Genomic DNA, 26,651 nt, shown 5'->3' with positions numbered 1-26,651 from the left:
TTTTCCACTAGCACGTGAACGCAGCTTACGTTTGTGGATCTGTGCGAAGCTGAGCGCGTGAAGAGTCTCAAAACCCCACGTGCACGTATGAGTGATCTTCGTGTATCCGGCGCTTTCATTGCGTCCATGGCGCGCGGGTATCTAATGATGTGTAAATGAGCGGAAATGATGTCGCAGATATTTTTAAACATTTGTAGGCACAGGAAGCTTTCTGAAAGTGAAAATTGTCAATTTGTAACGTTTGAACTTAAAAATCTGTGTGTACATGATCTGTTTATTTAGTTTATATTTAGTTTGATACGCGCATTTTAAATAGATTTATATGTGTTCAGAGATTGCTTTGTATTTGTTTGGATTGGAGAAAGCAGCTCTTAACCAAACTCAGTGGTTACATTTTGCGCACATTTGTAAATTTTAGTTTACGCCTGTGGATCATATACACATTTATGATCATGTTGATGCTAATTTCCAAATAAACGTAGCATGAAGCTCAGACACCGCCCTGTCCTTCATAGAAACTGGCGCAGCTGACCGGTGCTGTGCCAAGAAGTGATTCCGGTATTTGCCAAAAAAGACAAATAGACTGGCCATATTAAAACTGTTGTAAATTACTTTTTGGCCGATAATATGAGAAGCACGTGTCAAACACATCTCTAATTACTGATATCAATCATTTTGAGCCAGAAAGAACATTCCCGTCACAAAGTAGAAGCTACGATCACTTTGACTTTTATTTATCAGAGTAAAAACTGACATTAAAAAAGTGTTTTTTCACAGAGCACTGACCAAGAGGGCCGAAGAAAGCAACAAATATAGCATCGCAGTTCTATAAAGATATTTTAAGTGGCCAAAAATACAGGATTACAATAACGCAGAGACGTAAAGATTCAAAACAGGTAATTTATTCATTTTATATACAAACCCTGCATAAATCCTGTTGACTACAGTTTGCAACCATATTTATAAGCAAAAACATTACACATAAATCACTTTTTGGAACAACACCGGTCTCCAGAAGAGCCTAACCTTTTTTTCCCCCTCAGGTTTTCCTCTGGAGCTTCACCTTATTATCGTAGGGTCTGTCAGTATATTTGATGTTCATCTTTTATCTCTGAGGCGTATTTACGCTGTAACGTCTCAGCTGCACAAAACGCCCACAGCACCGCTCGTGGTGAAGTGAGGACACGCTCGCGCTCCTCGGTCACGCTGTCAAACCCGGAGGCGCGACGGCCAATTAAATTCCGACGCTGCTTGGGGGCCCTGGCGCGCACGCTCTCTCTCGCTCGCGCTCTCTCTCGTGCACTTGCTCACTGTACGTGGGACGCAGCCTTCAGATAAGCTGAAACCACACTGAGTGTCAGTAACGGCAGGACAGACCTACACCCCCCAGTCTTTCTAGCCGCAGTGAACCGACGCAATGCCTCTGCCCACCGTTTGCCGGCTGTTCAGGAGCGCACTGAGGACTCAGCTGGTCCCTGTGGCTCATGTGACGACAAAACCTGCCAAACACACTATAACTGCAGGGGTGAGTTCATATTCGCTCTGTCAGCTTAACATGTCTGAAGCAGCTAACTTGTCTCGGCTGGAACTACAGAGGTTTCTATTAGCAGCAACAGGCTCAATTTTAGCTCGCTTTATTAAACCTTAATAGCAGTATAGCGCCTATTGGTCTGTTGCGACGTTGTACCTGCTGGACTGACTTTCTCTTAACCGCTGCAGATGTACCTGATATATAAATAAATGAATACCGATAAATATTGATAAATATTGAATATTACAAAAACCATGTGTTGTATATCTTTCTGTTCCTCGTCCCATTGTTACACAGTGACTTTCAAATTCAGTTTCCTTTTAACACTGATAAGTGCGCCACTATCTCGCCATTATTCCGCCTAATTCCAACACGTAGACCTCTATGACTGCTCCGAAATAAGTAGGTCTAACGCGCTACACACTACTACACACTGCTGTTTAAATGAACCTGAAGCTGCACAAGAACAATTTAGTATTTTTCCATAACATTTAGACAGAGCCGCGAAAGTTGAATAAAGTCATTTAAGCGGTCTAACAGCATGGTGCAGCTGCGGCAGAAGTACTCGCTGCCGCGCAACAGCTGACGAATAACCTTGATGTAGAAAAGGTCAGACAGAGGGGAGCCTGCCCGGTTACAAAGACAGACTGCAGAAAGAAATCGTTGCATTTAGGGAACAACAGCCCATTTCAACTCGCTGTGACGCACCTGAAGTCACAGGGACGCAATAAAAGTGACGTTATTGACACTGAAATATTTGGTTCCATTTCCTGTCAAAGGCTTAATAATTAACAGAAAGCTTGTGGACAGATTCAGTTAAAAGCTACTTAAGTATGAGCTGTGGGACAGCTGTTTCTGTATCTTATAACACATAAAACAAATCATAACATGTAGACATATTTAGATACATTTGACCTGTTTTTATTGGGAGCGTGCTTGCTTAGTTTTTTTTTGCTGTTGTAGACAAATGAAACAAAATGTCCATCTTACACAAATATTTCCTCCTTAATATATTTCTTCTTCTGGCCAGGAGGCTTTACACCTCATTACAGTTCATTTTTAGGAGAGTGAGCATGTTTATGCTGCCATGTTTTATGAATTCAAGCCAGGCTAAAAGTGAAGTGTGCAATAATATTTCAGTTAACTAAAACAAAAGTTAAATTAAATTTACAAAAACTAAAAGATATTTTACTCTTAGAAAACTCACAAAAATACAAATTTACAGTTAATCTCTTGAGTTTTTGCCAAAGTGGTCACATTTTTCAACACAGCCAGCATGAGGAGGCATTGTATTCAGTGACGGCGATTTGTGTGTGATTTTGTGTTTGTATTGTATTAAATCTAACTCATACCACCTGTATTAGAAAAAGAGAAGTTCTAACATTCAAACTAAACCTCTGTTTAACAAAGGAAATTAAACAGAATTGAAAACAAAAATTTTAAACCAAATGAAAAAGTGATGAGAAATGCAAAACTGTAATCATTGTGTTGTGTGTGTGGCTTTGTGTGCCCCTCAGGAGCAGGCGATCGCTATGACCACCCTGTTTGCGACCATCTTAGGTCCCTCTGGCTGGATACTGGCTCACCTGGAGGACTACAAGAAAAAGGAGTAGAAGAAGAGGAAGGACGGGAGAGGGTATCGGGTAGTTTAGGGCACCTGCTCACATGAAAACCAGTCAGCTCACTGTTTCTCCATGTCTCTCATTCTTCCTGATCCTTCCCCAGCTGATGGGATGACATGCTGATCTTCTCTTTCCAAGTTCCTGCACTGACCTGAGATAATACGTCCGCCCGTGCACATACAAACTCTTATCAATAAATACATGTTCAGTCTACAGAAAATGGGTGAATGTGGTGTTTTTGCTAGTGACAGAAATAGCATAATGTATGTTTTTAACCCAGATAACCACTGAATCACAGAATTTAGAAAATACTCCAAGTCCAAGGTGGCATGTCCTGATTTCTTCATTTGTCTGGCATCAGCTGACAGTGTCGAACATGAACATATTCTGTTCACATCAATGATATAAAACAGAGAATTGTGGAATACTTTTGCTCCATTACAAGATTTATGGCTTATTTTTTTTTTGGATTTGAAGTTCCACAAATCAAAAACCTACTTAAAGGCTGCTGTTGTTTTAGAGACACTGGATTTACAGTGGCTCACACATCCAGTCTGTGTAAACACAGCAGTGCACTTAGTTTTAGATCACCACAATAATCTTCCAGGCCTTGATAACAGCTGCAGCACTTGTGGCACAAATCTAAAAATAAAAAGTAATCTTTGTATTTGCAATGCAAATTTGTCATTAGTAGTATGTCATACACACACATACACAGAGCCACGTTCCTGTAGCTGCATTGCATCTAGACACTGTGATGACTTTCACTTCCTGGAGCCTTACCTTAACCTAAACACACCCTAACCCTAACATAAGCAGCAACTCCTGTGGTGCACGCAGTCGTCATTTTAGTGGTTTAATATTTAAAACCAGTCTCCACAAAGATAGATGTACCAGCACACACACTCACATAAAGCCTCATGTCTACTGATTAACCAGCAGCTGCTGCTGATGGCAGAAAGAACATTGTCCTCCTGTAACAATGAGCAGTGATGCAATAACAGTAAATCTTTTCTGTTTTGCTTTTATTCATTTTATGTTTCCATGAAATCCACTCAGATATCCCAGTTATACGAATTACAGGATGCAGGTTTTATTTCAGCTATAAATCCTGTACAACTGTGTAGTCATACTCAAAGTGAACAACAGGTTTTTATTACTGAGTAAGAAACCACAGAAGGTTCAGCAAAGAAAGTGACCTACGACCCCACAAGCTTCTTTCTGCTAAACCATCAGTTTGACATTCTGCAGTGTAGAAAAGATGGGATATACATTTTTACTCTTTTATGCTGATACGCACTTTAAATGTTTAAGATATAATAATTTACATGATATAATAGATGTAATTCCACATACAAATTTTAATATGTACAACATCCATGAAACAAACAAACAAAAAACTGATGACTATCATCAGCTGTGGTGGAGCGGACTGGGGCCTCACTGCTCCTTCAGACTCCCTCTTATGGTCTGGATCCAGATACCAGCAGTACTTATGTGTGACCACATGGGGGCACACTTTGTGTATGTTTGAACCACTGACAGGTGAAGTGGGACACTTCATCATGGCACCTGTTAGTGGGTGGGATATATTAGGGAGCAAGTGAACATTTTGTCCTCCAGGTTGATGTGTTAGAAGCAGGAAAAATTGGCAAAAATAAGGATTTTAGCAAGTTTGATAAGGGCTAAATGGTGTTGGCTAGATGACTGGTTCAGAACATCTATAAAACTTCAGCTCTAGTGTTGTGTTCCCGGTCTGCAGTTGTCTGTATCTATCAGAAGTGATCCAGGGTCATGGGCAACCAAGGCTCACTGATGCATGTGCCAAACCAAGTTTATTTATAAAGCAGTTTAAAAACAGTAAGTACTGACCAAAGTGATGTACATAAAACATATCAGGACAAGAGAAGATAAAATTTAAAAAGGAAATTAAAAATAAATAAATATATACATAAATAGAATAAAATAAATCAATAAAAACAATAAAATACACAGTTTATCCTAAAAATAAATAAATAAAATAAAAACAAAACAAAACAGCAGTTCATACTAGTCAAAGGCCAAATGAAAAAGATATGTCTTAAGAGCAGATTTTAAATTGGCCAATGATGAGGCCTGTTTGATGCCCAATGGCAGTGAATTCCAGAGTCTAGGAGCTGCCACAGCAAAGGCTCGGTCTTCTCTGAGCCTCCGCTGTGTCCTTGGCACATCAAGGTGCTGTTGTTCAGCTGATCTGAGTGACCGGGAAGGGGTATGTACGGGGGTTGGACAATGAAACTGAAACACCTGTCATTTTAGTGTGGGAGGTTTCATGGCTAAATTGGACCAGCCTGGTGGCCAATCTTCATTAATTGCACATTGCACCAGTAAGAGCAGAGTGTGAAGGTCCAATTAGCAGGGTAAGAGCACAGTTTTGCTCAAAATATTGCAATGCACACAACATTGTGGGTGACCAGAGTGTACCAGAGTTCAAAAGAGGACAAATTGTTGGTGCACATCTTGCTAGCACATCTGTGACTAAGACAGTAAGTCTTTGTGATGTATCAAGAGCCACGGTATCCAGGGTAATGTCAGCATACCACCAAGGAGGACGAACCACATCCAACAGGATTAACTGTGGACGCAAGAGGAAGCTGTCTGAAAGGGATGTTCGGGTGCTAACCCGGATTGTATCCAAAAAACATAAAACCACGGCTGCCCAAATCACGGCAGAATTAAATGTGCACCTCAACTCTCCTGTTTCCACCAAAACTGTCCGTCGGGAACTCCACAGGGTCAATATACACGGCCGGGCTGCTATAGCCAAACCTTTGGTCACTCGTGCCAATGCCAAACGTCGGTTTCAATGGTGCAAGGAGTGCAAATCTTGGGCTGTGGACAATGTGAAATATGTATTGTTCTCTGATGAGTCCACTTTTACTGTTTTCCCCACATCCAGGAGAGTTACGGTGTGGAGAAGCCCCAAAGAAGCGTACCACCCAGACGGTTGCATGCCCAGAGTGAAGCATGGGGGTGGATCAGTGATGGTTTGGGCTGCCATATCATGGCATTCCCTTGGCCCAATACTTGTGCTAGATGGGCCATCACTGCCAAGGACTACCGAACCATTCTGGAGGACCATGTGCATCCAATGGTTCAAACATTGTACCCTGAAGGCGGGGCCGTGTATCAGGATGACAATGCACCAATACACACAGCAAGACTGGTGAAAGATTGGTTTGATGAACATGAAAGTGAAGTTGAACATCTCCCATGGCCTGCACAGTCACCAGATCTAAATATTATTGAGCCACTTTGGGGTGTTTTGGAGGAGCGAGTCAGGAAACGTTTTCCTCCACCAGCATCTCGTCGTGACCTGGCCACTATCCTGCAAGAAGAATGGCTTAAAATCCCTCTGACCACTGTGCAGGACTTGTATATGTCATTCCCAAGATGAATTGATGCTGTATTGGCCGCAAAAGGAGGCCCTACACCATACTAATAAATTACTGTGGTCTAAAACCAGGTGTTTCAGTTTCATTGTCCAACCCCTGTAAGTGCAGCAACTCGGAAAGATAAGGTGGGGCAAGGCCATGTAATGACTTAAAAACAAATGAAAGAATTTTAAAATGGACTCTAAAATGGACGGGCAGCCAGTGCAGTGAGGATAAAACAGGAGTAATATGCTCCCTCTTTCGTGATCCCGTCAAGAGCCGCGCAGCAGCATTTTGAACCAGCTGTAGACGAGATAGGGAAGACTGGCTAACACCAACATACAAAGCGTTACAGTAATCCAGCCTAGTTGTGATAAAGGCATGGATCACTACTTCAAAGTGTTTTTTTGATAAAATATTTTTTATCTTTGCCAGCTGCCTCAAATGAAAGAAACTAGATCTCACCGCTGCACTGATCTGGCCCTCCAACTTAAAACTCTCATCCATCATAAAACACAAATTTGTGATAGACGGCTTTACATATTGTGATAATGGACCCAGGTCCACGGGAGGAGATCCACCAGTGGTACTAGGGCCAAAAACAATCACCTCCGTCTTTTTTTCATTAAAATTCAGAAAGTTTAGAGCCATCCAAGATTTAATTTCATCAAGACACTTAATTAAAATCTGTACAGAGTTGGCTTCTTTGCGATTTAGGGGCATATAAATCTGTGTATCATCCACATAGCAATGGAAAGCAATTTTATGCTTTCTAAGGATGGAGCCAAGGGGGAGTAGATATAAAGAAAACAACAGAGGTCCAAGTATCGAACCCTGTGGCACCCCACACGACAAAGGAGCAGGGGATGATCTAAAATCGCCTAGGTTAACATAAAAGGACCTATCAGCCAAATATGACCTAAGCCACTCTAAGACTGTGCCTTGGAAACCCACATACTGCTCTAAACGAGAAATTAAAATACTATGATCCACAGTGTCGAAGGCGGCTGTCAAATCTAAGAGAAGTAAAACCACGCAGTCTCCTGCATCTGTAACTAAAAGCATATCATTAAAAACCCTCAGCAATGCAGATTCAGTACTATGAAGAGGTTTAAAGCCAGATTGAAACACCTCAAGGATATTATTGTCATCTAGGAAGGCTTTCAATTGGCTAAAAACAACTTTCTCTAGGATTTTAGACAGAAAAGGAACCTTAGAAATGGGCCTATAATTGGATAAAACAAAGGGATCAAGTCCAGGTTTTTTGATCAGTGGCTGAATTGTTGCACATTTAAAAACTTTAGGAACCATGCCAGTAGACAGGCTACTATTAATGAGAGCCAGAACAAGTGGGCCTAAGACAGAAATAACCTCTTTAAAAAGTCGAGGTGGGATAAGTCAGTCGGACAGCCTGAGGCCTTCAGCTGACCGACAGTCTCACATAAGGAAGACAGAGTGACAGGCTCAAACTGGTGCAAAGCAGTAGAGCGATGAACAGAGACTGAGGGGTCAAAGACTGGGGATAATATATGAGCCCTAACACTGTTCACTTTATCCACAAAAAAATTGCAAAATTTTTCACATGCCTCAGGTGAAGGCTCAATGCCAGTATACTGATGGGTGTTTCAAACATTGTCAATAATATTAAATAATACACGTGGGGAGCGAAGGCTGGTCCATGTGGTCCGATGAACAGATGAGCTACTGCAGCTCAAATTTCTGAAAAGTTAATGCTGGTTCTAAAAGAAAGGACAGTGGATCACACACAGTGGATCACAGTTTGTTGTGTACGGGGCTGCATAGTCGCAGACCAGTCAGGGTACTCATGCTGACCCCAGTCACCTGCCGAAAGCACCAACAATGGACACGTGAGCTTCAGAACTGGACCATGGAGCAATGGAAGAAGTTGTCCTGATCTGATGAATCGTGTTTTCTTTTATATCATATGAATGGACGGGCACATGTGCATCACTTTTACCTGGGGTACACCTGGCACCAGGATGCACTATGGGAAGAAGGCAAGCCAGTGGAGGCAGTGTGATCCTTTGGGAAATGGTCAGCTGGGAAACCTTGGGGCTGTTACTTTGACACGTACCACCTACCTAAGCACTGTTGCAGACGTTGTACACCAAGAGCACAACAACACGTTTGAGGTGTTGACTTGGGCTCCAAGTTTGCTAGATCTCAATCCAGTCGAGCATCTGTGGGATGTGCTGGACAAACAAGTCTGATCCATGGAGGCCCCACCTCACAGCTTACAGGACTTAAAGGATCTGTTGCCAACATCTTGGTGCAGATACCACAGCACACCTTCAGGGGTCTAGTGAAGTCCGTGCCTCCACAGGTCAGGGCTGTGTTTGCAGCAAAAGTACTAGGCATGTGGTCATAATCGTATGCTTGTATCTAATGCAGTAAAACAGGATGTGCTGCTCCGCCCTGCCACATTTTTGTTTGTTTTGACTGAATAACTCATAAAATGGTGAAAATATTGTTTCAGCACTTTACTTAAGTAAAAGGTAAAAGTCATTTTAAGTAGACCAAAAGTACAGAAGTTTGAGCATCAGAATATACTTAATGTACCTAAACTAAAGGTACTTGGTGCAGAATCACATGCGTTATTAGTATTAGTAATGCATTACTGTGCATGTCAAAATTGTTCACAATAATCAAAAGAATGTTCAATATTTAGACAATATTACAGCTGTATTTACTGAACACATGATCAAATAATTCCTACTTTATCAACATATTTGTAAGTAGTTAACCCTTCATATGCCAGCTTTTAACTTTGTGAAGAGATGTTAAAGAAATATATCTTTCAGTGATAAACGATGTATGTTCAATACATCCTTTTTTCATCATACATCTTATGTCATTTTTTTTCTAGACTATTAATATTTTTAAACTAAATACCATTTTGCAATGCCAGTCCTAGAATATATACTCACCAGCCGCTTTATTAGGTACACCTTGTAAGGGTTGGGTTGGACTCCCATCACTTCCCAGCACAACAAGGTGCTGGAAACATTCTTCAGAGATTTTAGTCCATATTTATGCAAACTGACAACATCGCACAGTTGCTGCTAATTTGTCAGGTGCACATCCATGATGTGACTCTCTCGTTCCACCACATCCCAGAGGTACTCTATTGGGTTGAGATCTGAGGCCATCTGACATAGTGAACTCATTTTCATATTCAAGAAACCAGTTTGAGATGATTGGAGTTTTGTGACAGGGTGCATTATCCTGCTGGAAGCAGTCATAAAAAGATGGGTACACTGTGGTCATACAGGGACGGGCATGCCCAGCAACAATACTCAGGTAGGCTGTGGGTGTTTATATAACACTGAATTGGTACAAATAGGCCCAAAGTGTGCCAAGAAAATATCACCCACATCATTACAGCACCAGCAGCAGTCTGAACTGTTAATATAGGGCAGGATGGATCTATTTGTCCATTTTGTTTACACCAAATTCTGACCCTAATATCTAAATGTCACAGCAGAAATCAAGACTCATCAGACCAGGCAATGTTTTTTCAATCTTTTGTTGTCCAATTTTGGGAATTGTAGCCTCAGTTTCCTTTCTTAGCTGACAGGAGTGATAACCAGTGTGGTCTTCTGCTCCTGGACCCCATCTGCTTCAAGGATCAACATGTTTTGCATTCAGAGATGCTCTTCTGCATACCTGGGTTGTAATGGGTGGTTATTTGATTTACGGTTCCTTCCTGTCATTTCAAAGCAGTGTGGCCAGTCTCCTCTGATCTCTGGCATCAACAAGGCATTTTCTCCCAGAGAACTGCTGCTCACTGGATATTTCCTCTTCTCTATAAACCCTACAGATGGTTGTGCTGCAAAGTCCCAGCAGATCAGGAGTTTCTGAAATGCTCAGACCAGTATGTCTGGCATCAACAATTATGACATGTTCAAAATGACTTAAATCACCTTTCTTCACCATTCTGACCCTCAGTTTAAACTTCAGCAGGTCATCTTGACCGCGTCTACATACCTAAATGCACTGAGTTGCTGCCATGTGTTTGGCTGATTAGATATTTGCCTTAACAAGCAGTTGAACAAATGTACCCAAAAAATTATTCAGTGGGTGTATATGCACCTGTCAAAGGATTCAAAACTAATTCTGTGGTTCCTGCTACACTGGAACTACAGCCAGCTGTCACAGTTAACAATGAAACAATGCACTTAAATTCCTGTTAGTATTGTTGATGTTTCCACCAGTCACCACTAAACAAAAAGGACCAAACAAACAAGCAAACAAAAAAAAAAAGGAAAAATGACATACTGTAGCACTTTACTTGAAACATTTTATTTAACAAAATTATTAGCCATTAGTACTTTATTTCCTCTTATAAATTTAAGCCTAAAAAGTTACAAATCAGAACACATACAGCCCAGGAATGTTTGAAATAGCTTATTCTATTCTAGCATCAACTTGACACCTGCAGTGCTGTCCTGTCATTGAGTGTGCCGGGTGTTTCTGACAGGCGTGGCTGTCTATGGATCTGGTATTCTGATAGTGATGGACAGAACAGATGGCTTGTTCCTGTGTGCCTACATCATCTCGTGTTGTTGTAAAAACATCCCAGCAATAGTTGGTGTGTTTGACTGACAGGCAACAGGTCTGTATGGAAGCCTCTTTCTGCCAGGAAAACAAAACTAAAACTGAAGAAATGTGACAAATGACAAAAATAAACAAGTGTGGGCTTTATAGATTAATGTACATAATTATAGATAATTGAGAACCTTTCTGGGGAAAACCTGGTCTTGATAGGAGAGACTGCATCCATCCCACTTTGGATGTAGCAGCTCTCAATCCCAGAAATCTGCATTCCTCCATCAGACCTGTTGCCTTTGACCATCAGCCTAGTTCTTGTGTAATTTGCCCCCCCCCCCTTTTGTTTCCCATACTTAAGAATGGCTTCTTGACAGCCACCCTTCCAGTAACACCATTTCTGATGAGGCTTCAGTGAACAGTAGATGGATCAACTGAAGGTCCATCTCTCAGGTCTTTGCTGGATTTTTTCCCCCATTTCTTATGGACATGACTTTCAGATGTTCTTCATCTGCTGTAGATAGTTTGCAGAAGGGGCCAGTTTTTCATTTGTCCAGTTTCAACATATTTTTTTAAGGACACCATGCTGAGATATCCCAAGTTTCTGACAAATTGCTCTTTGGAAATCACCTTGTTGGTATAAAAATACAATTTTATGCTGTTATCTTTGGCATTTTTTTATAGATTCAACTAAAGAAATTGGAGCAATTTATAATAATAATATTATTAGCATAATAATAATATGCTAATAATAAAAAAGTGCCCAAAGAGTCTATTTATAATTGGTTCTTGCTAAGATGCCTTCGTGTAGACATAACACTGCTTCATCCTTTGAGTTAGGGGCTTTTTTTATGCTTGAATGATGCATAGCCATAACTAACCAAAAGAGAAGAAAGAAAAATAAAAGGAAAGAAATTCCTCTGAAAATAGTCAGGTACAAGGACTGGATGGGAAATTAATGAACAAAGCAGCCAGTGTCCAAAGAGAACTATTGCTCAACTACTACTACTACTACTACTACTACTAGGGAGGATCAAGACTTTTACACATTACTGTACTGTACACCACAAATTCAATCTGAATTTTTGCTTCATCATTCTGTTCCATTCATAAGTAGATTCTTTATTGCAACACAGTGAAATATGGAAATTCCCATGTGGTTGTTTGAATAATTGCATATTTGTTTAGTAATGTACCATTAAACTACAATGCAAATTGGTAGACTTTAAATTTGGAGCAGGGAGTCTGGCCAGTCCTTTATACTAGAAGTAAATTTAAAATTAATTCTTCAGTATATTTTTTCAAGTTAAAATCAACTCAGGATTTTGGGTCATTCCATCTCAAATTATTAGAACATTTTCAGCTCAACCATCTCCAGTTTGCCTAAAAATTTTATGGTCCAAAAGTTGGACATTTATGATTGCTTTGAAAGACTTTTCTAAATATTCATTTAAAAAGTGTTATCTGGGACAGACACGTGAAAAAATGTCTGAGTATTGTCTCATTATAATATGACAAAAAAAAAAAATCCATTCAAACAGCCGTAAAAGTCCTATTGAGAAAAAAAAAAAATCCACATTGTAAAAGACAATTAGTGACAATTTCTGAATGGTATATAGTTGTATTTCACAATAATGCAAAAGAAATCATGTAAATAGTTTTTAACATAAAATTCTGAGTCAAAGGCTAAAATAAATAAATAAATAAACTAACATGCGATCCTTGAGTTCAGGTCCTTTACCGGAGGCTTCCTGTGCGGTATCTTAGTTGTTCCTAGGACTGTGCTCCTTTGGACAGAGATCTCATCTGCTGGAGCCACTCTCCCAGTTTGGGGGTTATTGCCCCAAGTGTCCCGATTACCACGGAGACCACTGTTACCTTCACCTTCCACATCCTCCCAACCTCCTCTCTCAGCCCTTGGTATGTCTCGAGCTTCTTGTGTTCCTTCTTCCTGATGCTCCTATCACTTGGTATTGCTACATCTATCACTACGGCCTTCCTCCTCTGCTTGTCTATCACTACTATGTTCGGTTGATTAGCCATCACAAGTTTTTCCGTCTGTATCTGGAAGTCCTACACGATCTTAGCTCGCTCATTCTCAACCACCTGTGGGGGGGTATCCCATTTTGACCTCGGGACTTCCAGGCCATACTCAGCACAGATGTTCCTTATACTATGCCGGCCAGTTGGTTATGAAGTTCCAGTCATTCCATTCTTTTCCCTAAACAGGTTAACTGCTGATTTAATTTTCCTGCTAAACTTAAACATGTAGATATAACCGCTGTGACATCACCCATTTGTTTGGCTGCCACAGTTGTGAAGTCTTGAGTTAGGCCTTCTGCAGTGATATCATTGGGATGTGACACACACAAGGCAGATGTGACTGAGAACCTGAAGGACACCATGCCCGCTCACTGGGTAACAAGGTCAAATATAAGGTAATCACACCCTAAGGCATAACCTCACCTAACCTTCCATTTTATTATTAACTTGTGACTTTTACTATTAACTGTAAACCTCTTAGGAAAGTGTTTAATGCGGTCATAATTCAAGTGAGCTCTGGCACCATTTTCTCAGACTGGACAGATTTCTTCTTGGAACCAGAGGAAAAGTCCTCCGCTAGCAACCAGAGGGGAGCATTTAAGGCACTTTCACACTGGCTTAATTTTAGTAAACTCAGAAAATCATATACAGTCTACAATGATGGGCACATGTGCTAAATGTTAATAGTTTAGTCTTATGCCAGCTCCAGCCAAAAGCTTATGACTATGGTTAATTAAATTTCTAGTTATGTAAAGTCCAAAGTGTGTGCACATGTCTGTACTCATCTATTGGAAATGGCTGCCGTACTTTTAACATTTAGTAGTTTTCTTGACCTTTTCCTGAGATCTTCCTGCTGCAGGTGGCCCTTGAATCTTACTTTAAAGCACAAAGGGTTGTGTCAGCCTTTAATCTCTTATTTGCTATATATAGTTTATAATCTATTTCACTTGTAGGGCCCACAGCTCATTTATTGGTCTGAGGCCCTACATTCATTCTAGGGAAAACATGTCAGATGAAGTAAATGGATCTATTAGTGAAGAAGCATATCACAGCTTTTCTGCTAGCTTAATCCATTATTAAGTAGTTACTTAGACAAACACAGCAAAGAGAATCACTTTCATTTCACTTGTAGAGTTTACTGTAAATGCATCTCTCAGATACCAAAATCAACTAAAAAGCAGTCACAATGTGGAAACCTATATATGCACATTTAGTGCAGAAAAATTATATTTGGTCATAAAGACTGAAAACTTACAAAGACCTGGAAACAGTTTAGAATATATACAAATCAGTTCATTGTTACAAAATAAACCTGAAAACACACAATCATTCAAAGAGCTAAAAGATTAAAAGCTTATATCACTTTTCAGTTGGTTTAGCAATCTGATCATCCTGGTGCCCCCTTATCAAACCTGAAGACAAAACAATCAAGAAGCGGAGCAGAGACACTCTAAAGACCCAGGCTGCATTTTCAGGGATATGATCAGAACTAAACAAACAGTTCTATAATACCATTTGCACTTGTATCCCTGTGTGAAAGACATAAGCTGAGAAGAAAAGAAGGAGACATGTAGGTGCTCCTAAATAACCTGGAATTATTATTAACACACAGGCAGTCAAACAATGAGAACCAAAAATACAAGAAAGAACACAAGGAGCAGCAAGAGAGAGAGTGTTAAAGAAATACAGCCCTGAAGATAAACACCACTTTGGAAGGTAGAAAAGAGAAATTAAGGCCTCGAGAGAAAAAGCAAGAATCTTGCATATAACTTATCTCCCTGTTTTAACAATACATCAGCCTGTCTGCTGTTCTGTCTCCATGCAGTGACTGCATGGAGTCAAACTGTGGCAGAGAAACACACACACACACACACACACACACACACGCACACACACACACGCACACACACACAGCCCCTGAGAGACGTTAGTGTCATCCTGCTAACCTCTGTAAGCTCTGCTAACCGGAGAGAACAGCATCCTGCTGCCTTCACATCATGCATGAATAACTGCAGACTCCTTAATCGAGGACTTAAGCTTGACGCCTGACTTTGGAAGAAACTGGGGACACAATGCCAAGATGAGCAGCTTACACTGGGTGTAGTGTGTGGAGGCCTTATGATGTGAATGCAGCACTGTGCCGTCTTACAGTGAATATTGTACAGATGACTCAACACCTAGTCAGAGTGTTCGGTGCTGTATAAGCACATAACATCATTTTATACACTTCTCTTCTCTTGATAGTCGATGCACTGATGCATTATAGAGAATGACATCACAACCCAGGCTGGTCTGCTCTACATTTATGCTAGGTTTCACCAGAAAGTCCACATCAACCCCGGGTCCTCAGCACTGCTAAAGGGTGGCAAGTATCCTGAGGAAGGAGATGAGGAGGACACAAAACGACTGTCCAACACCAAAAACCAGGGCCTCCAAAGATATCATCGTCTTCCCTGCTGCCTTGTACACACCTGCTATGGCTGCACCTAAAAAAGAAAGGAAATAACTATTTAACATGTTTGGTTTCCTCTTGGGTTGCTGACGTGCTGATAAGCAGGGCTGCCCCGACGAGCCACTTCTTGGCATATTGATCTTCCGTCAGAATTGACAGCCAATCAGAACCTCAGATTTAGGGTGTTGAAAACATGTTCTCTCAGGGTAGTTTTCAGAACCTTAAATAGAGCTCAAATACTTAAGAGTAGAGTGGCAGGCAGAGCCTTCAGCTTTCAGCTTTCAGGCCCCTCTTCTGTGGAACCAGCTTCCAGCTTGGATTCAGGAGACAGACACCCTCTCTATTTTTAAGATTAGGCTTAAAACTTTCCTTTATGATCAAGCTTATAGTTAGGGCTGGATCAGGTGACCCTGAACCATCCCTTAGTTGTGCTGCTATAGGCCTAGGCTGCTGGGGGGGTTTCCCATAATGCACTGTTTCTTTTCATTCACCTTATTTACTTTGTTTATACTCCACTCTTTTCTCTCCCCTCAGCCCAACCGGTCCCAGCAGATGACCCCCCCTCCCTGAGCCTGGTTCTGCTGGAGGTTTCTTCCTGTTAAAACTGAGTTTTTCCTTCCCACTGTCACCAAGTGCTGCTCATAGGGGGTCGGATTGACTGTTGAGTTTTCTCTGTATTATTGTAGGTTCTTTACCCACAATACAAAGCGCCTTGAGGCGACTGTTTGTTGTGATTTGGTGCTATATAAATAAAACTGAATTGAAATTGAATTGAATTGCAGGGTATGCAGAGTGGTCTGGTAGGGACTCAAACTGCAGGCTGCCCTTTCAAGGTTACAAACATCCGCTAATCAGGGCCTGCCAGCCTGCCTTCTCTATTGCCACGTTTCCACTAGTACCTACTCAGCACGACTCAACGCGGTTTTTGTTTTGTTTCCATTACAATTGCGTACCACCTCAATGTGGGTGGAGTCGATACAGCAACATGGGCAAAGGTCACTTCATGTAATTTGTATGTGACACAAATGTGGCTTTTAGCTTGGAGACCTCCTGATACACTTTCTCATTTCTCGTCTGCCACCAAGCACAGAAACATCTGCACCAACGTAATAATAGTTTTGGATTTTACGTTATAGTTTAATTTGGTTGTAACTTTTTTCTATTTTAGTTTAATTAGTTTTCAGAGTGGTTTTACTCATTTTTATTAGTTTTTATTTTTTGTTTAATGCTTAGTTTTAGTTTAGTTTTTTGCAAGAGTAACTACTGTGTAATAAGAACTTGGCATAAGATACCATTTTAAAACATGTATTCAACAACCAACTGTTCACAAGATAGGAGCATTATGTGATAAATGTGTGTAACACTAAAGGACACATGAACATCATGAGAAAGCTTTGAAGGAATCAAAGCTCAAATCCAGCTGCGTTCTGATGTTATCACCACATGATGCTGCTTCTGTCAGAGCTGCTCAGAGACACCAGCTTGGTTAGATACTAATTAGACTTGTGCGCTGGGTCTTTGCGGGGCCTCTGTACGCAACCTATGTAAGTGGCTGACATTGTTGCCGCATTTTAGATTAAGATTTTAAGATTAAGATAGTGTTTATTTGTCACATGCACAGTTATACACAGTACAATGCACAGTGAAATGTATTTTGTACCTGCAACCATATATACACACACATATAAATAAGAATAAAAATAAAAATAAGTGATTCACACTATACACACTTTTACATGGAATTATAGAATATTATAATATTTACATTGTGCAATAATAGTCCAGTTAGGGCTCAGAGTTGAGCATTTATGCTTGTATGAGCCGCACTCTGTGTGTTAATTACATTATGGTTGTGTGCTGGTGTTTTATATGCGGTGCTGCCGACAAACAAAAAATGCTGGGACTTTTTCCTCTCTTTGGTCCTTGCTCTTTGTGGTCAGTTTTGTTGTCTGCAAACACATTTATCCCCCACCCCAATTTTTCTGGGCTGCGTGGACCCGACGTGTAGTTACATTTCTCAAGAGGTGCACATCAGGTTACATCGTAGGTTCAGAGGGGTTTATGTTGTTTGTTTTCTATTTTATGCAACAGTAATAACCTTTGTCAGCACCTCGTTGTTGTGAGTCTCCATTTCCCTCGCTTTTAAGTTTTAAAAATGGTGCGCTTGATTCTGGTGAAGAAGTTGCTCTCATGACTCAGCTAGTGACGGCACTCAGTGGCATGCTGCTCTTCGACAACACATTTTCAAATCGCTTGGAACTCCAGCTGAGTGGGTACTAAAAAAGTATCTGGTACCTGGACCTAATGGAACAAACCGTGCCGAGTCGAGCCGAGATGCACTGAATAGGTACTAGTGGAAACGCGGCATATGTGAAGTCTGTGGGTGTGGGGTCCAAAAGGACTCCTTGGAGGCCTGCTGAATACCGCCAGAGGCCAAGAGGGACCTGGAAACAGAGGCAGCTGCAGAAAACCTTTAATAATCCTTCCACAGATTTGCCTTGTGAGTTATACTTCCTCCAGCATGTGTATCTCAGTGAGAGATTCTTTAATGTGCTTTGCTATCAGAAGGTACTGTTAGTTTTGGTTCCATTTCCGCTGTCAGGTGTTTACCTCCTCACATATGTGTGGAGCAGCCCAGACCAGACAGGTAAAGTTACAATATTAATTGAGCTGATAACGTTATGTTACTGTCAGCAAATGTTTTCCCTTAGATCAGGACTGCAAATGAGATCAGAAAGTGGGGGATGAATGATTCACCCTTCCATAATTAGGGAACATGCATAAACTGACATCAAATGAGCAACTGGACATAAACTGTGTCACTTCTTAAAAAAAAAGAAATTTAGTTCTATTAACTTTTTCAAGCTGTTTCCATGTGTGCTACTGACAGTTCACAGCAACACGACAAGTAATTAAAACCTGTCATCTTCTGAAAAATATATGGCTAAAATAAGAAATTATAATGAACACTGAAAAATAATAAAAACTAAAATACAACTAAACATTACTGAACAATAAAAACTGAGCAAATGCAGTCTGGAAACTGCCAAACTAAACTGAAGTAATAAGAAAATATATAATTATTACAAGTGGCTCACAGTAACAGTGGGCCAATACTGTACATCATTGTAGGGGCTCAAAGACCTAGAATATTTAATTAACCATGTGGTAATGATTGCAGAGAGTTCACAACCCAATTCAGCTACAGAGACACTAATTTACACTTTGAGTCCTATTTGGAAATACTTGGGATTTTGGTCAGTAGGCAGCAGACACTGTATAATGAACAGGAGCTTTCACGATGAATGTCTCCTGCGGTACAGATCAATGATGGTCTGATTGGTTCCCATTTTACATGGAGGAAAACACAAAGTTCTTCTGTCATTTTCAGAGTTCACTCAGGGCCCTAGACCCGTTCATTTTACTAGTTTACTTTGTAATGTACAGATATTGTGTCCATTATGTAGTGGTTAATGCATTCGCCTAGCATGCAAAAGATCCCTGGTTTGATACCAGGATGATACACAAACCCATCCTCAGGAGGTCACAAGTTTGTGTAATGCCAATCTTGGATAAAGGGAGGGTTGTGTCAGGAAGGGCATATGGTATAAAATCTGCGCCAAATCAAATATGTGGATTCATCTGCTGTGGTGAGCTCTTGGGAAATGAGGGAGCAGCTGAAAGCACCGTCTATTTAGCAACATGTACGTATCCAGATCTTTAAAAAAAATTAAAAATAAAAACAAAACAATACTCTTTAATCCTGAAGTAAATATTATAAATAGTTACACCACTCATAAAACAAAACAAAAAAAACAAAACACACACACACACACACACACACACACAACACAAGCAAGCACATGTTTGTCAGAGGGCTTACTAGTGAGGACTCCCCCACAGACGGGTCCCACGATGCCCATGAGGAGGATTGCAATGGGCATGAACCGGGCAAATTTGTGCTGGCGCAGTGATGCAAGGGAGAGCAGGGCTGCAGGCAGGTGGAAGACGAGAGAGGAGACCGCTGCCCACAGAAACACGCCATACCACATCTCTGGGAAAACACAGTTATACAGTCATGCATCTTCATGCCAGTCAATGTACAAATTTCATGACTATGAATTAATTCACTTCCATAAGGGTGACAGAGATTCAGTGAATGACTTTGAGGAGTATGAAAATGGTGAGAATCATATACAGTGTCCCTTGATAGTCATCAAATTTTAACTCAACTGCATTGCTCCACAATGAGAAATCGTGGAGCAATGTATCAGAGTGACGGTTCTCTGAACCTCGATCATGATCTGACACACTCCAGTCCGGGTCCAATTTGTGGTGAACAAAGTGCTGAAGTGTGTTCAGTGTGCCCCCAAAGCCAGATCATTCGGATATTAGCGACACCGTAAAATAACTCAGTCCTCAGCAGGTGCAGGATTTTAGGCAGAGCAATCAGACTTTATCACAGTAGCGCATATTTTACTTCCCACATTTATTCTGCTGTGCGCCACATCCGTACGAGCCCTGATTACACTACTGCCACTGTTTTCTCCATATCCGTGTCCTGCCCACAGTATACAGCAACTATGGGCATTTTTCATAGCTCTAATTCAACAGTATTCGCAACATTTGAGGCCCTCATTCCAGCGTACATATTCCAAAGTCATTCTCAAGTTTCCGACTATACAACCCTCGTTCAGATACAGCAGAATTTAGCTTCACAACTACTGCAACACTAATGCGCATAAACGAGAACAGCTGGCACACAGGGACGCGGGGGTACCGAGCACATAAGGTTTCGTTCGTTAAAAAGAAGCCCTTTAAGAGACGACTTTGAGTGATATTAATCACTCTTAAAATATTTAAGTCAAATACTTCAGCACAGATACAAAGACTAGCTAAACATCTACCAAACATTAGCCCACCTGAGAAGTCGCTGAGAGATGTGTCGTTGCCTCGGTTTGTACTGTTTTTTCTCGGCACTAAATTCAAACCGAGTATTTGCTGGACAAAACCTATTTCGTTGTACCTGTCCTGCATGTCTCACAACAAAGTAGCCACCGCATAAAGGAAAGATGGCCTACAGACGTGGAAAACCATGAGCCGGACGCACGGCTAACTAGCATCAGGTTGGCTAAGCTAGCTGTCGGCACAACTTGTTTTGACGTCAGCAGAGCTTTAGCCCAGAGTTCAGTCTGTCAGGCAGCAGCAGGGCTCTAACGCAGCAACTACAACACTAATAATTAAACCAGTAGTTATTAATGCTCGATAGACAGTCGTCTTTATAGGTTTTCAATTATAACAGCTTTTTATTTGGACACAGTTTCTTTGATGGCGATGTCTCGTCAGTGCTTGCAGCAAAGAAACAAGTTTCCCCAGACACCCGAAAGCAGGTGTGGAGTCTCCCCTCCTCTTGAGACCTACTTTCTTTGGCAGAATCCTCTGTTTCATAGTTTGTCATTAATATTGATAAAATATCAACTATTAAATATCAATTTTAAATCGAATTCTATCGCAACGTTAACATTTAACGCTTTTTACTTGTGTGTAGGTGGATTTACAGATCATGAGCTGCATGCGCAACCTGCTTTGACCCAGGGGGGGGGGGGGGGGGGGGGGGGTTCAAAACTATAGAGAGTACACTCAGAAAAATGTCAGTTATAAACATGCAAAGATATGTCTGAGACAAGGCCGCGGGAAGAAGCGGTGCTGCAGCACCCCCTGTCACAAAAGGCAGACATCACAGCACCCCTTGCCTATCTACACACACACACACACACACACTAAATACTACAAGTATTCACTCACCAATCTTAATCATTGAATTCAGGTGTTCCAATTACTTCCACAGCCACAGGTGTATAAACCAACTACCCAGACATGCAGACTGCTTCTACAAACATTTATGAAAGAATGGGTCGCTCTCAGGAGCTCAGTGAATTCCAGCAAGGCACTGTGATACCTGTGCAACAAGTAGTCGTAAAATTTCCTCCCTAAAAAAATATTACACAAACTGTTCGCAGTATTATAACAGCGTGGAAGTGATTGGGAATGACAGCAACCCAGCTATGAAGTAGTAGGCCACATAAAATCACAGACCAGGGTCGGCGGATGCTGAGGTGTATCGTAAACAGAGGTCACCAACTTGCTGCAGTCAATCACTACAGACCTCCAAACTTCATGTGGCCTTCAGATTAGCTCAAGAAGTGCGCAGAGAGCTTCATGGAATGGGTTTCCATGGCCGAGCAGCTGCATCCAAGCATTACAAAAGCCAAATTTAAACATCATCCAACTCAAGTACTCTTTTGCATTAAAAGGTAGGACTGTGAAATTACTGCCACTGATATTAAACTGCTCAGTGGCAGCTCATAATAAATGTCATCTTCATCTGGGTGCATGACTGTGCTTCTACCCCAAGTTTTATCTTATCAAAGATCAACTCATTCAGTTGAATGTTATCAAAACATACACAAACATGTACTTTGACATATCAGTTTCTAATAGATAATTCTGCAAAGAGAACACAGTCTCTATTTTTTTTTTTATATATTACATATTTTCTTTAACGGCAATTTTTTAATCAAAAAAAAAATTCAAGTTTGCTAATCAAAATAAGACTGCAATTTGCAGTGATCTACCACATTTTCCTTGGCCGTGAAATTGTACAGCCTTGTTTATTTGTACATAAACAAATTTCATGGTTAAAAAGGTAAAAACGAAGCCATTTCCAACTTTTGTTTTAGCAAATTTAATTAAAAAAATTAAATGTTAGACAAAAACAAGAGGGCCAAGAAGCACATGCAAAAAATCTGATGAGCAGACACACTCAAAGATCTTTATTTATATGGCAATAAATCACAACAAGTGTGCGTGCATGCGCGTGTGCGTGTGGGGGCTAAAACCCATTGAACCGAACTGCCTTGCACAGCTTTTTTTTTTGCCCCTCTCTAACTGCTGAGTCTTCAGCTCGGCGATGTGGCGCAGCCTCAGTTTGTCCAAGACAGATGACTAATGACAAGCATAAAGCAGTGGTTGTCGATTCCAAACCAAGTTTCCCAAATGTTCCCGTTGAGAAAAAAAAAACATCCTCTGAACCAATCTCAGCTCAAACAACCTGAGCGATCAAGGACACTTTGACAGTTTGCCCTGAAGCAGACTGCCAGATGAAACGCTCAGCTGATTTGATGACCTTTACTGTGCCCTCCGAAGGAATCATCAGCCCTCCTTTGTTTGTTTCGACAAGTGGTGCACTGGGAGATCTGAAATTTAATAAGCACAGGCCATTTCATTTAGTAAATACCCTTCAAAACAATGAAGTTTTCACAAATGTGGGAAAGTATTATGCACTTTAGTTCAAATTTTCTCCAAATCTGCATTTTCATTTTACCTGAGTATAAGCTGAGCCTCTCTTTCAGCTCTTCATTTATCAGCTGCTTCCCGCTGAGATACTCCAGAAGGCCACACACAGTGTTCCTTGCTCTTCTTTCTCGGTCCTTGGCATTCCTCTTCTCTCTTTCCAGACTCTCCACCCTAGCTATGGCTTTATTGAGCCTCACTCTCAGATCGTCAGGTGACGAAGGCAGAGCATAGGAGTGGTCCTAGTATAAAGAGGGATGAAAATATTATAGTCTCAATCCCTCACAGGGTTGTACATGTGTTTACATACGTACGTCTGAAAGTGTGTGTGAGAAGGTGGTTTGAATATAACCAGGGGCATGATGCTTACAGCTGTTTGGTAAATGGACTAGTTCTTATATACTCTGAGCACTCAAAGCGCTTATACAACATGTTTACATTTACCCCATTCATACAAGCACTTCCCTCATTAACTAAGCTAAGTGCTTTTTATTATCTAACATTCACACTCCAACACTTACCCCCCTTACAGCCCCTAGCTAGTAGTGCTAGCAGCACTTATACTCACAACACTGTGCAAAGCCAGGGGTTTGGTCTGCTGGACGACCTGGGAACAGTGGACTGGCAGAGGCTCTAGAGCCTTCTTTGAGGTCTGAGATGTCCTGGTAGTCACAGCCTAAGTTCATGGGTAAAATATTGACATTATCTGACACTGTGATATACAAAATGCACCGATTCTTCCTTCAAATCAAGAAAGTAAATATTTCCAGCATAGTCCTTGCAGCCTTGTGATACACCTACCTTCTGAAGATGAGCTGGTAAACAGAAGACCGAAGGAACAGCTCCATATCTGATCCTGACTGACTGACCTGTTCTGTCGAAGTCCTCGGGTCTGAAATGCTCGCTGCAGAGCATGGACGACGGGCTAGCAGAAAACCCTTTCCTTCTGGTAGCTAGTTCCCACTGCTTTCGCAGCCCTTTGTCTTTGGGAAACCTACATAGTATCAAAAGTTAGCCAAGCCCGAACAACAGAGTAGTTCGCGAAAATTTGGTTAAGTTTGACTTCATTGTTTGGAGGCCACCGCGGGAATTCAGAGTATCCACAACGTCGGTAAAGTCGGTTTTCAAAATGTCATAATACGATTAAAAACAACCCACAAATCTTCAGTCTTACCTGTGAAAGGTAATCCCATGTGACCTGGTTTCGACTGTAAAACGGTTCGAGCACTTCCACGCAGCACAAGAGTGAGGCATTATTCTTGTTTGCCACATCCAAAATGGCGGCGACGCTGCCGTACACTGCTCAATGCAGCGTCCACGTACGCGTTTGTCCTTCTAACAGATCCAGCTTCCGGCTGTCTGAGTGACGTAATTGTTGTCAAACGGATGTTTTGAACACGTACAGCAAACCCAGGTTTTCCTCCTTTAGAATAGATATTTATCTGTCATACGTTAACATACGTTTGAAGCCAATTTGATCAGGCTACAGGTAAACTCACGTGTCATTTAGCCCACATATACCTTAATACTGCTGTTCTCGAGACTATAAATCTGGTGCAAAATGTAAACAATATTTAATAAGGACAAACGGGGGTGGGTATGAGTGATTGTCCCCATCAATATACACCAGTATATTAAAATGGAAACCCAGATTCCACTGAAACCTTTAATCTAGCAAAAAGGTTTGTGCCTTTGACAGTCCAGAAACAGAGAACTGAATGCAGCTGATCAACCATCACCTGTAAGCATCATTTTTCTTTCCTGGTACAGAAAACCAAACCATAAAACCATTTTCGTTAGGAACCACTTTCCAGCTAACCTTTGATTTCTACCATGACATTATCTGCAGGTCCTTATCAGGTGCTTACACAGCAGTCTAAGCAAAGTTGTCCAGGTCCAAGAATAAGATCAGAACCAGAAAATTAGCATAAATGGTGCACTTCAAAATCATCAGTGCGTTTAGTGCTCAATGCAAAGGTCACCCTTGTGTTGACACATTCTGCAGGAACAGGCTAATCAAGATTAGCAAGTGCTTAAAAAAAATAAATAAATAAATAAAAAGGAAAAAAATGCATCTTACACCTCAGGATCCAAACGTCACTGGTGGAGACCAAAATAAATCAAACCATTTTCCAGGTAATGTCTTTGGAATGTGGTCTTTAACAGAACAAGAATGAAGTCAATGAAAATTGAAATAAAACTTTTTTTAAACTTAGGTGCTTTACTCAAGCTGGACTTCCTGCTCTGCAGGAATAACTCACACATGAAACACATACCAGATGCTAAAACACTGCAGAGCATCTGATGTGATAGCTGAAAAGTCATCCTAGTTATCATTTTATCTTAAAAACGTGTAAACAATAAAATGTCACCATTCATATTACAAAGTAATTAGCAGGAATGTTTGCCTTCACTAATCAGACAGGCCAACAGACTCCATCGTCTGATGTCAACCAGTGCACCCCCCCAGCTCTGTACATCAGCACCCCACCTCACCCTCTTTCCTCCCCACAGGTGTTGGTCTAAACAGTGCCATGTGTTGGGCTCCCAGTCAGTAGCTGAAACAATTTGACCCGATTGTCACACAGGCCCACTAAGCTGGATACGGGACACTCTTGCAAAGGCAGAAAACACACAGCTGCCACATATATTATATATGCTGTATGCCACTCAATGAGAAACCACAAACTGCAGTCTCTCTTATATAAAGTCTACATGTATGTACACGTGAGCTGAACGGTGTGCAGACTTTGGCTTTAAAATCATGTTAGAAAAACTAATACTTTTCTCTAAAGAGCATATCTCCAGAGCTACGCCTTTCTAATCAATATCAGTCTAATGCTGAGACTGAGACTATATGCAGCAGCTCCACTTCCTCTCCCTCTGCAGCTGACAGAGCAGGAGACAGTCGGGGTGGTGAAGCTGGACTTTAGACTGTGGTGTGTGACGGTACACAGAAAACAGCAGCAGCTGTTTAGACATGTTCCATGTGGCAACTGTGTGTTTTGGCCTTATTTTTTTTTATATATATATAACTTTATCTTCTGCTACTGTGTTTAGTTTGGCAATTACATGCCTTTCATTTTTTACTCTAGTAGCTACCTGAAATGACAGTTCTGCACACTGAAGATGAGCCTTCAACTTGGAATGAGATTTGTTAAATATAATTCAGAATAAAGGGAGACCCAGTGAGCTGAAAACCAGTTGTCTGAAGAGCACTTGCGATTTTAAAAACACACAAGAACAAAACTGGACCAAAGATTAGGACCTGGTTCTGAAGAAGTTGAGTTGTGGCTAAAAACATACTCAGAATACATTTACAGTTCCTAGTTTAGGCTGTGGTGACAACAAGTGTCTCCTGATTAGCCTTCCAGCTGTGAGCTAAGTGAGCATGAATGCCGCCTGCTAATAGGGGAGAGTGTGATGGTGTGGCTCTGTGGTCATTTTTTCCCCCCTTTTTCTTACTATAATCTCCTGTTCCATAATAAATAAAAACAATAAAACTCTTGTCGAATCTTATTCAATGCAGAAGATAACAAGAGAAAAAACATTTGCAAATAGCTGGACCAAAATAAAACTTTAAGTATGTGTTTCAATTAGTAGGAGCAGTTCTGCTGAGAGACAAAATCGACGGTGAGGAGAAATTTGAAATGTGGTTCTAACTGGAA

At 41.0% G+C, this 26,651-nt stretch overlaps 3 protein-coding genes across 4 annotated transcripts; 1 reads left to right on the top strand and 2 right to left on the bottom strand.

Annotated features, from left to right (window-relative positions):
• Positions 1-1,303: 1,303 nt before the first annotated feature.
• On the top strand, positions 1,304-3,368 carry cox8b (cytochrome c oxidase subunit 8B). Its single transcript, XM_030731858.1, has 2 exons — positions 1,304-1,525; positions 3,049-3,368. The coding sequence occupies exons 1-2, from the start codon at positions 1,418-1,420 to the stop codon at positions 3,142-3,144; spliced, it is 204 nt and encodes a 67-aa protein (XP_030587718.1). The 5' UTR covers positions 1,304-1,417; the 3' UTR covers positions 3,145-3,368.
• A 9,387-nt stretch (positions 3,369-12,755) lies between these two features.
• On the bottom strand, positions 12,756-20,774 carry tmem170a (transmembrane protein 170A). The gene is made up of 3 exons (XM_030732545.1): positions 20,553-20,774; positions 19,514-19,684; positions 12,756-15,664 (listed from the first exon to the last, which is right to left on the bottom strand). The coding sequence occupies exons 1-3, from the start codon at positions 20,665-20,667 to the stop codon at positions 15,534-15,536; spliced, it is 417 nt and encodes a 138-aa protein (XP_030588405.1). The 5' UTR covers positions 20,668-20,774; the 3' UTR covers positions 12,756-15,533.
• A 1,585-nt stretch (positions 20,775-22,359) lies between these two features.
• On the bottom strand, positions 22,360-24,371 carry LOC115782371 (THAP domain-containing protein 6-like). Of its 2 annotated transcripts, none has more exons than XM_030732544.1 (5): positions 24,158-24,371; positions 23,827-23,977; positions 23,552-23,659; positions 23,015-23,225; positions 22,360-22,886 (listed from the first exon to the last, which is right to left on the bottom strand). In XM_030732544.1, exons 1-5 carry the CDS (start codon positions 24,253-24,255, stop codon positions 22,843-22,845), a joined length of 612 nt encoding a protein of 203 aa, XP_030588404.1. In that variant the 5' UTR covers positions 24,256-24,371; the 3' UTR covers positions 22,360-22,842. The 2 variants fall into 2 exon arrangements, with proteins under 2 accessions (XP_030588404.1, XP_030588403.1); XM_030732543.1 differs by having other exon boundaries at positions 23,785-23,977; positions 24,158-24,357.
• Between the last annotated feature and the right edge of the window lie 2,280 nt (positions 24,372-26,651).

The sequence above is a fragment of the Archocentrus centrarchus genome, chromosome 6, assembly GCF_007364275.1.
Source record: "Archocentrus centrarchus isolate MPI-CPG fArcCen1 chromosome 6, fArcCen1, whole genome shotgun sequence".
In the NCBI taxonomy this organism is placed as follows: domain Eukaryota; kingdom Metazoa; phylum Chordata; class Actinopteri; order Cichliformes; family Cichlidae; genus Archocentrus; species Archocentrus centrarchus.
The sequence above is the reverse complement of the archived record's forward strand: the minus strand, read 5'-3'. Positions and strand labels throughout refer to the sequence as shown.

What these genes read in the sequence shown, in the direction of transcription:
- cox8b (XM_030731858.1), top strand. Translation starts at nt 1,418, where the DNA reads ATGCCTCTGCCCACCGTTTGCCGGCTGTTCAGGAGCGCACTGAGGACT. An exon ending in AACACACTATAACTGCAGGG is followed by an intron (nt 1,526 to 3,048) that starts GTGAGTTCATAT and finishes TGTGCCCCTCAG; the next exon opens with GAGCAGGCGATCGCTATGAC.
- tmem170a (XM_030732545.1), bottom strand. Translation starts at nt 20,667, where the DNA reads ATGCAGGACAGGTACAACGAAATAGGTTTTGTCCAGCAAATACTCGGT. An exon ending in ATCTCTCAGCGACTTCTCAG is followed by an intron (nt 19,685 to 20,552) that starts GTGGGCTAATGT and finishes GTGTTTTCCCAG; the next exon opens with AGATGTGGTATGGCGTGTTT. An exon ending in CTGTGGGGGAGTCCTCACTA is followed by an intron (nt 15,665 to 19,513) that starts GTAAGCCCTCTG and finishes TTTCTTTTTTAG; the next exon opens with GTGCAGCCATAGCAGGTGTG.
- LOC115782371 (XM_030732543.1), bottom strand. Translation starts at nt 24,255, where the DNA reads ATGTGGCAAACAAGAATAATGCCTCACTCTTGTGCTGCGTGGAAGTGC. An exon ending in CATGGGATTACCTTTCACAG is followed by an intron (nt 23,978 to 24,157) that starts GTAAGACTGAAG and finishes GATACTATGTAG; the next exon opens with GTTTCCCAAAGACAAAGGGC. An exon ending in TACCAGCTCATCTTCAGAAG is followed by an intron (nt 23,660 to 23,784) that starts GTAGGTGTATCA and finishes CCATGAACTTAG; the next exon opens with GCTGTGACTACCAGGACATC.